General features: G+C 39.8%; 1 protein-coding gene across 1 annotated transcript; it reads left to right on the top strand.

Annotated features, from left to right (window-relative positions):
* The first annotated feature begins 1,875 nt into the window (after nt 1-1,875).
* buc2l (bucky ball 2-like) lies at nt 1,876-6,774 on the top strand. Its single transcript, XM_035670124.1, has 6 exons — nt 1,876-1,950; nt 2,825-3,111; nt 3,352-5,292; nt 5,378-5,479; nt 6,052-6,114; nt 6,633-6,774. Exons 2-6 carry the CDS (start codon nt 2,832-2,834, stop codon nt 6,659-6,661), a joined length of 2,415 nt encoding a protein of 804 aa, XP_035526017.1. The 5' UTR covers nt 1,876-1,950; nt 2,825-2,831; the 3' UTR covers nt 6,662-6,774.
* Nucleotides 6,775-10,784: the final 4,010 nt, after the last annotated feature.

Genomic DNA, 10,784 nt, shown 5'->3' with positions numbered 1-10,784 from the left:
GCTACTGTTGCCATGCACATAAATGACTGTGTCATCTGCATACATTTGCAGGTAGGTGTTGGGACACACTGATGGCAAATCATTTATATATAGGCTGAACAGTATTGGGCCCAGGATGGAACCTTGTGGGACTCCAGTTGATAAATCAAGGGTAGTTGATTGATGATTTTGAATTCTGACCTGCTGTTGTCTTATTCCTAAATACGATTATATCCTAAATCAATCAACGATCAACTGTATTTCTTGGCTCTTATTGGTTGTTTTTGTTCAGCCCTTGTGGATTCTTGCAAATGCCATTAGGGGCGTTAGGAGGAACGAGAGAAACCTGCTAGTTTTACAGATTATTCTGTCTCATGTTCTATGGTCAGGATATAGAGAAAGTTTTAGCAAATATGACAAAGTTATTTTTATAAAAATTGCAGCTTTAAAAGAACATCTTGCAGTGGTGTAATGCACGGATTCCCAAACTTCACATCAGGGACCCCCACTATAAATGCACGGACCCCCACTTTGAGAGAACTTTGTCTTAAAAAATCACCTGAGTAATTTTTCTATTTTTAAGTTTGAAGTTTCTGAAGTCTTCATAGCCAGTCAATGAACTGGGATCATATCAATTAAAAAAAAACAACAACCCTGTTTCTTCCCTTGTTCCTACTAAAAAAATGTTCAAATAGTTCTTCTTTTGTTGGGAACCCCCTTTAACCCACTCAAGGACCTCTGCTGGATCCAGGACCCCAGTTAAAAAACCACTAGCGTATATTGTACATTCAGTCCTGGTCAAAAGTTTTGAGATTGAGAAGTATTGGTTTCCACAAAGTTGGCTGCTTCAGTGTTTTAAGATATTTTTGTCAGGTGTTATTATGGTATACTGAAGTATAATTGCAAGCATTTTATAAGTGTAAAAGGCTTTTATTGACAATTACATTACGCTTTTGAAAAGAGTTAATGTTTGCAGCGTTGACCCCTCTTTTTCAAGACCTTTGCAATTAGCCCTGGCATGCTGTCAATTAACTTCTGGGCCACATTCTGACGGATAGCAGCCTATTCTTGCATAATAAATGCGGAGAAAAGAGGGACAATTAATTGCAATTCATCTGATTACATTCTAGAGTATATGCTTTGTGAAAATTCATATTTGTGCCATTCTCAAAACTTTTGATCACGACTGTAGACCGTATAATTAAAAATGCATTTAAAATCACCCATAGGTTTCTGAAGCAGTAAACATTTCTGCTGTAAAGTTGGGCATTTTAAAACGGGGCCGTATGAATATGGACTCACTTCTGGAGCCAGCTTCAAGGGGCCATTAGAGTAAGTGCAGTTTTTGCTACTTGTTTGCTTTATTTGTAGCTGGTTGCCACTTGATCTTGAATCTTGAATTGCATTGTCTCATCACATCATTAAATAGGGACTTGAAAGTTAGTTTTTCGAGTAACATATTACCCAGAAAACATCACTGCATATCTGTTTATTGCAAAAATACCAACAAAAAAAGGGAAATTAAGCAATTAATTGAATGTGTGGCGTGGCGTGATTTTTTGTTGATTACATTTTCTTTGAATTGATTAAATCATGACTGCAGTTAACCAGTTAAAATATATATTATTATTTCATGTAATCATAATAATTTCATGCTATTCTAATAAAAAGCTCTGTGCATGGTTAAACAGAAAGAGGCTGGAGAGTTTTGGAGGTGGGATTACTGAATAGGTGGAGAAACTCCAGACAATGTCTGAAAGAAAAACTGACAGTCTGTCTGACTGCAGTTTGGCTCCATCTAGTGTTGTACACTGACATTCGGTCCTACAGGAGGCCTCAGGGTTGCTTCAAATTAGCTGATGGCACACAGGCTTGTCTGATTAGCAGCTACTTAAACTCAGGTGTGTCTGCTGCTCAGTTTTATCACTGTGTGTGTTGCTCTGAGTTTTCCATATCCAAGTTCTCAACAAGGTAAACTAACTGATTATTTCTTGTTTGCTCATATGTAACTCAGATGTGTTTTTTTTCATGACTGCGTGAACAGCACAAATCACATGGACTCTGATCTTTTTAATTCTGATTTGGGCCACTTTCAAATTATTAAGTCCATCTGTAGTTTTCTTGCCGCAACTTGTCTGCTGTGAAAACCATGTAGAGGCTGTAATGAGAGGTAGTTTTGGCTCAGTCCTTCACACTGACCTATTACCAGAGATACTGAGTAGAGCAGAAGTGTGAATTAATCCACCACTGAAAATGGCCAATACGCCAAAGTAACTTACCATTTTCTCCTGTTTGAGTAAAGTTAGGTACATTAATTAATTTTTTATAAAGACCAGTTGTTTGTGGTGCCACAGTCCTTGGTGGTCTTTTATTTATTAGGTTAGTTCCGTTGATGGGTTTCTGCTAGGTGAGTAAGGCTCTTGACCTCAGTATTTCTGAAAATCTCAAGTGCAAATTTATTTTAATTATTTCATGCACTGTTAATTCTTCACTTTTAAAACTAATACTGACCTCAAAATTAATTTGTAAAATGCAATTTCCCACATTTGTTGGACCATAGAGGGTGCAAGATTTTTTAAAACACTTTTATCCTGAAGTCACAATGTATATGGTGTCTAATGTGTTTCCTTTAGTATGTTTAATATGGCATAGTGATGTCAATGTGCAGTAGGTTTTGTGATTTCAATATTATTACTTACTGTGGTAAAGTGTGAACACAACAGGAAGCTGGATGTTTAAAGTCACACTTTAATAACAGAAACATTTCCTGCAACACTAAAGTTCTAAAGATTTATCAGCACAGTTTGAATGCACTAACAGTCCTTCTTCCTCAACCTCTGCATAGGTTGAATATGGCAGCAACAGCAGCCGTAAACAAACCTCCACCAGGTCATCCAGGACCAGACGTTGGGAACCTACACTCCTGCCCCAATAGCTATGTACCAAATTCTGGACAGCAGGATCCGGGAATGCATGGCATCAGCCAGGACCCAGGACATTCATCCTATCCCCAACACAATGTCTCTGCCCGGCCCTTCTTCTATGTACCTGCTCCGCCTCCACCCCCTTTCCTCCAGTACCAGTGGCCTATGCCCTTCTCCTACAATCCCCTTGCTGGCTTCTCAGGCATGGGTGAGTCTTGTGGGTTTTTCGTTTCAGTTTGCTCTTAAAGTAAGATACAAGGGGTGGCCACAATAACAAGAACCTGTAGAAACCTTTTGTCATCCAATATAATATTCTTGAAATGTATAACATGTGAAAATTGGTCTATAAACTGGCATTAATCCCTATTTGACTTCATTAAATTATAATATTTTTAAACTTTAACATAATCTTAGTTAATCTCATTTTTTTTTTCTTCCTACTTCTTAGGCTATGGTATGGTCATGCCCCCATTCCCACCTCCCCCATACATGGAGGCTCCAGCCTATATTTTGCCCCACCCACACATCCAACCAGTGGATTACAGACGCTTGCTCCACCCCCAGGTCCATGCTCCCAATGCACTCTACCAGAATCCAAACCAGACCCGCAGAATTCGTCCGCCTCATACAGTCCCTGTTAAAGAAACTGTGAACTCTGCAGTTCAAACGGAACCAACACAGAGAGGCACGGGTAGTTACGGTGATGGGAGCCCACCCAGCAGATCAGATTATGGACATGGAACCTCTTCAAACTCTCAATCATCCTCAAAGTCTAGCTCCCAAAAACAAGGTTCTACTGAGGTTGAGAACTATACCTTACCCAGCAGTAATGCAAAAGACTTGCAGGTTCCCAGCACCTGCAAAAAAGGCACAGTCGAACACAGCTTTAATACCCCACATCCTACAGGGACAAAGACTGTCCAATCACATATCAGAGCAACTGTAGAAACGCACAAGTGCCGTAAAGACAGTGTTGATCAGGAGAATGTTGTCCCTTTCAGAAATGGTCACTGTAATATGTGGTCAGTGAGTTCTCCAGAAAATATGGTTCCTGTGTGTAGCTCTTCTCAACAGGAGGATGAGGTTGTCAAAGAGAGACGTGTCTCTGTTCCTGACATTCTGATGAGTTGGGGAGGTGGCACACCAGAGGAAATTATCCTGAAAATGACAGACAAGGTGCTGCCTCACAATGAACACCAGCTACCATCTTACGAAACTGAAGTAGAGCATGGAAAGTCAGTTTACCAGAGTCCAACTGAGCCCAGGAATGGTCCAGTAGTGGCTGATGGTATTGAGGCTAATGATGGTGCTGAAAATATCTTAAGTTCAGTGAAAGACCGCGAAACCCGCTGCCAGATCCTCAAACTGCCTTTTGTTCTTCGTGAACTTTTCTCAGAGTCTAGAAGAGAAAATGGACCTGTAAGACGAGGCCTACCCCACATTGATGAACCGCTGCATTCCCTAAACAAATCCCATACACTCCCTGATGATGAGCAAGAAAATTGCAATGAGACATATGAAGACACTACAGAGATCATTCCCTGTTCAATGTTTCTAAGTAGCTGTTCGATAAGGGGAAAAATGAATGAGTCTGTGTGGTCTGTGGAGTCTCTAGCCCCCTTTATCCCCACTAAGGAGTGGAGTCTGCAGAAAGGCATGTTTGAACCTGAAGTAATCATTGAGATGACGGAGGAAGCTGAAGATGGTAGGCTGCCGACCAAAAGTGACAACCTATTTGTCAAATCTAGTAAAGAAAGGAGGCAGTCTCGCAGATTTTCCTCTTCTGACTCTGTTCCGATGTCAGACAGTTGGCTCATTTACAGTACCCCAGCTGGGAAGGAAAGTCCCTCAAAGAATCAAGAAATAGAGATTGGAACGGATGCTTCGGAAGGTAGGGAACCTAAGCAATGCCAGAGCACAGCCCCTTTAGAAAGGGATTCCTTAGCTTCCCCAACTCACCTGTCGAGTAAAAGAATTTTATTTACCCCCACTGACAAGCACATGGACGAAAATGGATCGTCTGAAACTGTGGCTATTCAAAGCCCAAACCAGGAATCTGTCATTGTAAATAAGCAGCAAGAGAAAAGCCCCTGCTCCCCTGAACAGGAAGACACACTCCTATTGAATTATGTGGTAGGGGAGGAGGTCTCATATAGTCTCCAAAAAGCTGACCTGGAGGCGGAGGATGAAAAATGTGGGAACGAAGAACTCAGTCAGCTGAGTAACGGGCAACTGTGTGTCCCAATGGTTGACCAAAGGATGGCCAAAGTGTCTCCAAAGGGTCATTTAGTGGACTGTGGCATCCAGTGTACAGAATTACAGGATTGTTTATGTGAGGAATTGAAGGGCAGCATGGGACCAAGCAGAAGGCATCCTTACAAATATTCAGGTGATCTGCTTCTTAATTCAACAGTGATGTGCCAATTGCTCCTTCAAGAAAAAAATGTGTGGTTTAACTGTTGCGTATCTCCTAGATATCAAGAAAACAAATGGTTGCAAGGCTGACGGATTGAACATGAATGGACACGCGCAAAAAACCCAAAAGAGACACAGTCAGTGGAGGAACAGAAGTCAAGGTATTGCATGTAATGTAGAACGGATATAGGCAACGCAGCATCAGTTCATAACTCCAATCTGGGTAAGGACCAAATACCTGCAAGACCACACTTTGAAAATACCATTTTAAAAAAATTCTGATTTTGGACAACAGTCCTTAAAATAACATGAAACTGAACCTTTTTTTCTGTCAGCTGAAACTGCATTTTCAAATTGTATGGTCCTGTGTGGTTTTGAGAATCAACATTTGATTCTGATGATGCTTAACTCAGACTAGTGTGCACTAGTCCCCCCCCCAACTGAACCCCACACACTTCAAACCAGAAAGAGAAAAAAATCTCTGGAGTAACAATACTGTTCAGACCAAATCACTCCAGTGCCTGAATATGCTGTGTAAACACAGCTAGCATAATGCTAAAAAAGCACTGAAAATGTCCTTTGTTTAAAATCATAAATGGCAAGAGAATTGTGCTGAAATGGGGGTAACTACTTTTTCTACTTTCTTTGTTCTAATTCAGACACTGCATCAGTGTCTGAATTAGCTGCTTGAGAGAACACATTTTCAGAAACTTTAACAGAATCTCTCTCTCAGAAAAGCAGAGCAACCAGCAAGAACCCTACAGCGGATACTGTGGAAAACCTGGCAAACCGAAAGGTGAGAATCTGCTTCATCCTCACTTGTCAGGATGTTGAGGATAATCATGTGGTGCAGATTGATTGATTTTGAAATTGAGGTGTTAGTTCATTCCAACCAAAGACAAAGAAGTTCTTTTTGTGCTGGTTGGTGGGAACATTTTGGTACAAACCAAAAATCTCCATACTTCAAATGATCAAATTGCAAAATATTTAAAAACTTAATCTTTTCTACCTATTAAGCACATAATTTCCTTTAACTCTACAAGTAGCTGCCTATTTGAATCAACCTTGCAGCCTGGACTGATGGTCACATCCCAGTACTTTTCAGCCCAAAACACACATTATGCCTTTACAAGTCAATCACTTGAATGTATTAAGTAGTAGGCGTGCATTGCTGTCTGCAACGGATTACATTATACACTTTTTCAGATGGCTTTTATTAAGAAAGTGCTCTAGATTTCATTCCGTTGTACAAAGGTTTCTACTCCCTAAGCTGCATATAATGTATTTAACCAGACAGTTTGTTGCATCTTCCAGGTGGAAATCGAAGGAACCCAAGGTTCTGAGCACTTGCTGCACTCAACAGGACAACACTTGGTTTTATATAATCAATTTAACATTAAAATGAATTTCAAATTAAAATGTAATTTTCAATAAATGTTTGTATATGTCACTTTAAGATCTTGACAACTCATTGTGGGTATTAACCCTTTCACTTAATGTAGAGAAAAGTTTGGGCTCCTAGGTTCCCTCCCTGCCTGATTTTCATGAGAACTCATGAATTCACTCAGGTATATCATTGTACCTATAGAGCCTACAGACAACTTGATTGACAGCTGCTGATGTTTGATTTGGAAGGCACAGGAGATGATTCAGTGAAGACCTTTTCCAAAAACCCTATTCCCAGTGTGATCTAAAGCCTTGCCTCTATATCTAAAGAGTATTGTACAATACTGATGCTTGAGGACGGTGTCTTAAATTATTTTTCTAAAAGTTACCTACTGCAGCTTTAAACTGCCATCTGACTGCCAGTGACCCTGCAGCTTTTGGGGTCCACTTTGTCAAGTTGGAAGACCAGCCCTGCCTCCATCTGTAAAACATGCACACATGCATACAAAAACACAAGCCAAAAATGGGTCACATGAACATGTTTATTTGTCTTGCATATTGGTTACTGAATCAAAAGTCCCTATCATTCACTATCATTATGTTGACTTACAAATAATGACCCTGACTAATAATCACACAGGCTACTGTTAAACAAAGTAGATGAGGATGGAAGATTTGGAACATTAAAGACAAAATAAAAGGAGAGCAGGCAGGAGACAAAGAAGCAGGTTTTGAGTGTCTGATTTGTATGATTGTATCTAACTATACAAAACCCAAATGTTTACAACAAATAGAGGTTGTGTGCCATTTTTCAGATTGTGCATAGGACAGCCAACGCAGTGTTTATGGTCCCTGATCTGCAGCAGCTTTCTGTACAACAGGGCCACATCTCATCAAACCAGGCACAGCTGTACTGTTCTGGAGTAGCACATTCCTTCCACATGTGAACAAAGGTGAACTAGCACTGTACAGTATATACTTCACCACTAAATCATTCTCACTTGGGCAGAGTGTGCCTGGACTACCCTGTTCCCAAGCTGCAGTCTGTAGTTTTCAATTAGGAATTAGTAGGATTCAATTACTTAAAATTAAGTTGCATCAGGTTATTTTGGTTAAGAATAGGTTAAGAATTAAAGTTTTGGTCATGGTAGTTGGTCACTTTCATTGCCTGCTCCTTTACATATCAAGCAAACAGCATGGTGTTCAAGGATTTCTAGTGAGATCCCTCTTGTTTCAGTAAAGGACTCTTAATATTCTCGACTGGCCTGCTTGGAATACAGGCTCCAAGAAACTGTGAATACAGTTGGACCCTGGTGCTCTTCAGCTCAAGTTTTTATCTCAAACTACTGTACAGAAGTTGATGTTGAGTCACATGTCCCTCTTGTGATCATTTACCACATGCTGTGGTGGCATCTTTCTTTGTTTTAACTATATCCTATTGACCCTTCCTAAGTCCCGTCCCTTTTGGAACCTTGGCAAACTTTCTCCTTTCCTGTACTTAGATATGCTGTGTGCTTTGCTCGTCTATGTTGAAAAGACACATTTTGCAGATGGTTAAAAGATAAAAGTGACATAGGCCTATTTCTCTCTTTAACCCCAACCAGTTGAGTCAGATGACCTAGAGCCAGGGTCTGCCCGAGGTTTCTTTTTCCTTGCCACTGTCACCAAGTGCTTTCTCACGGTTGGGTCTAATTTTGTAAGTACGGTCTAGACCTGCTCAATTTGAAGATATATGAACTGAGATAACCTGTGTTACGATTTGGCGCTATACAAATAAAACTGAACTGAATATATATATATAGTCACATCATAAGTTAGCTAATGTAAGCAAAACACTAACTAGGTAGCTACATCAATCCTTAGCTTGTGTTTTGCTAACATTAGCTATTCGATGTAACCAGCTAATGATGTAGATTAGCTAGCTGGTTAGCCTAGCACATAGTATATTTGGGAAAGGAGAAAGCTGACTGAGGTTCAGACCGAAGCTTGCTCAACTGTTACTGGGTCAATTGAATGTCACTGTTCATTTAATATAGTGCTGCACTTTAAATATATACACAGTAATATGCATCACCAATGTGATCCAAGCTGAATTTACTACCGAACATAACCAAAGCCACTGCTTTCCACAAAAAATTGCATTTGCTGAAAAAAAAAGTGACATTGTGGCACAGTGAGGGTAGAACTGTAAGCTATGTTGCATGAAAACTAGATGACAGACACTGAAGTTGATTAGAGAACAACACAAAAGTAAAGGTATGCAAAACCTGACAACCTGAGGGTTTGCATATCAACATATCCACTAAACAGAGATAAACGAGAGAAAATAAGAACAAAAAAACAAAAAACAAAAAAAAACATCTGGCCATATTGAGGATACAGGTTTTTTTTCACCTTCTCATAAATTGTCTATTTATGAAAAGGCACCCATTTTTTAAAAATATACTGAGATGTTAACAGCAACACACAGCTCCAAGTTCCTCTTATAAAAATGCAATAAATTAGTTTTAACTGACAACAAAAATATGACATCTTCATCTAGAAAGAGTGAGTATGTATAACAAAGTTTTAATTCATGTTTCACCTCACTCCGCGGTGCATGCGAGTAATCCATTGTGCACACAATTAAATGTTCGTTTGAATGTGTCAGCATGCGTTAAAATCAATGCACAGCCAATCTAATAAAAGGTGTCCATTAAATAAGATTACAAAGAGCGCTAAAGAGGCATCAGGTCCTTTCATTCAAGTGCCTTGAGAATGCCTGTAGAGGGCACTCTTACACTACCTTTACAATACAATCAGCACCCTTGCAAAATAAGTCACACTGACACACTCCCTCTCTTTATCTCTCTCCAGTCATCATATCTAAATATATGCTGGGTAGAACAGTACAAACAGTATGTGGGGCCACATGAATTCAGGGGCCACCTCCTTCAGTAGTGAAACCTCTGCAGGACGAAAGCCAGTATGGTGAACCTGCACCTCCTCTGTCAAAGGACAGATTATTTGTTTATTGCCACTTGGTCCTATTTCGATAGATTAGTCGGATGCCGCCTCTTCCCCCATTCAAATCAGACACATACTTTGTTTGAATCATACTGAGGCCCTAGAGTGGTGGGTCTGTACACTAATGTTTTTTTTGGTGATATTGTTACAGTTTCGCTTTGTTTTCCCTTGTTGGATCCAACCTTTCTGACTGTCTGACTGCCTATGTTTCTTGACCTGCTTGTCTTTATGATGATGAAATGATGGCCAAAACTACAAAACAAGACCCAAGCTGTAATAAACGTCAATTATTCTTTAATAAGACACTAGTCTCACAGAGACCAAAACAGATGGTGTGTTTGGGTGCTCTTTAACTCTAATACTACATGCTTACTTGATATTACTGAATTCAAAAGGGCTCCAGAAGGGAGACCTGAACACACCGTTAAACAAATGGCCAGTCAATGTCTTGATAAAGGATGGGAAAAGAAGGTCCCAGGTCAAGCTTCGTCAACCTATTATGACACATTCAGTATAGAACTGCATGACACTGAAGGAGGAGGCCCTGAGCTGGAACACAGGCAGTGTGTGATGACCCACACATGAGTGATCAGTGAACTTGTCCACTTGTGCGCTTTCCTCTCTGTCTTCATGTCTATATATATATCTGCTCATTTCAACTGTCTCTTTATGATTATATAGTGCTTTATCCTAAGCAATTTAATTTTTTAGGATTTTTTTATTCCAGAAGTGTATGCAAACATTGATCTAGCAGTGAATACAATAGCCTTTGCATCCCTATTCTATTCCCTTTTCACCTTCGAGACCCTACTTTAATTTCAGGTATTATAGAAAAAGGAGGGACAAAAATTAAGAACCAAAAAACAGAAACATACATAAAACAGAAGATACATTGTTGAAGTACTGAGACAAATATCAGTGTTCAGGACTCTTTGAACATACAATGTTATCTGTGTCCAATGAAGTAATAAGAGTGTTACTTTTAGTCCCGTATTATGTGCTTGTGTTTGTCGAACGAAATACTGGTCTGACACAATGAAGAGTAAGCAGGACCCATAATACGGAACAAAGACT

Source organism: Morone saxatilis, unplaced genomic scaffold (genome assembly GCF_004916995.1).
Source record: "Morone saxatilis isolate NCDOM2014 unplaced genomic scaffold, NCSU_SB_2.0 Contig23, whole genome shotgun sequence".
Lineage (NCBI taxonomy): Eukaryota > Metazoa > Chordata > Actinopteri > Moronidae > Morone > Morone saxatilis.
The sequence above is the reverse complement of the archived record's forward strand: the minus strand, read 5'-3'. Positions and strand labels throughout refer to the sequence as shown.

Coding starts and splice junctions, on each gene's coding strand:
- buc2l (XM_035670124.1), top strand. CDS start 2,832: ATGGCAGCAACAGCAGCCGTAAACAAACCTCCACCAGGTCATCCAGGA. Junction 5,293..5,377: donor GCATCCTTACAAATATTCAG/GTGATCTGCTTC, acceptor CGTATCTCCTAG/ATATCAAGAAAACAAATGGT. Junction 5,480..6,051: donor GTGGAGGAACAGAAGTCAAG/GTATTGCATGTA, acceptor TCTCTCTCTCAG/AAAAGCAGAGCAACCAGCAA.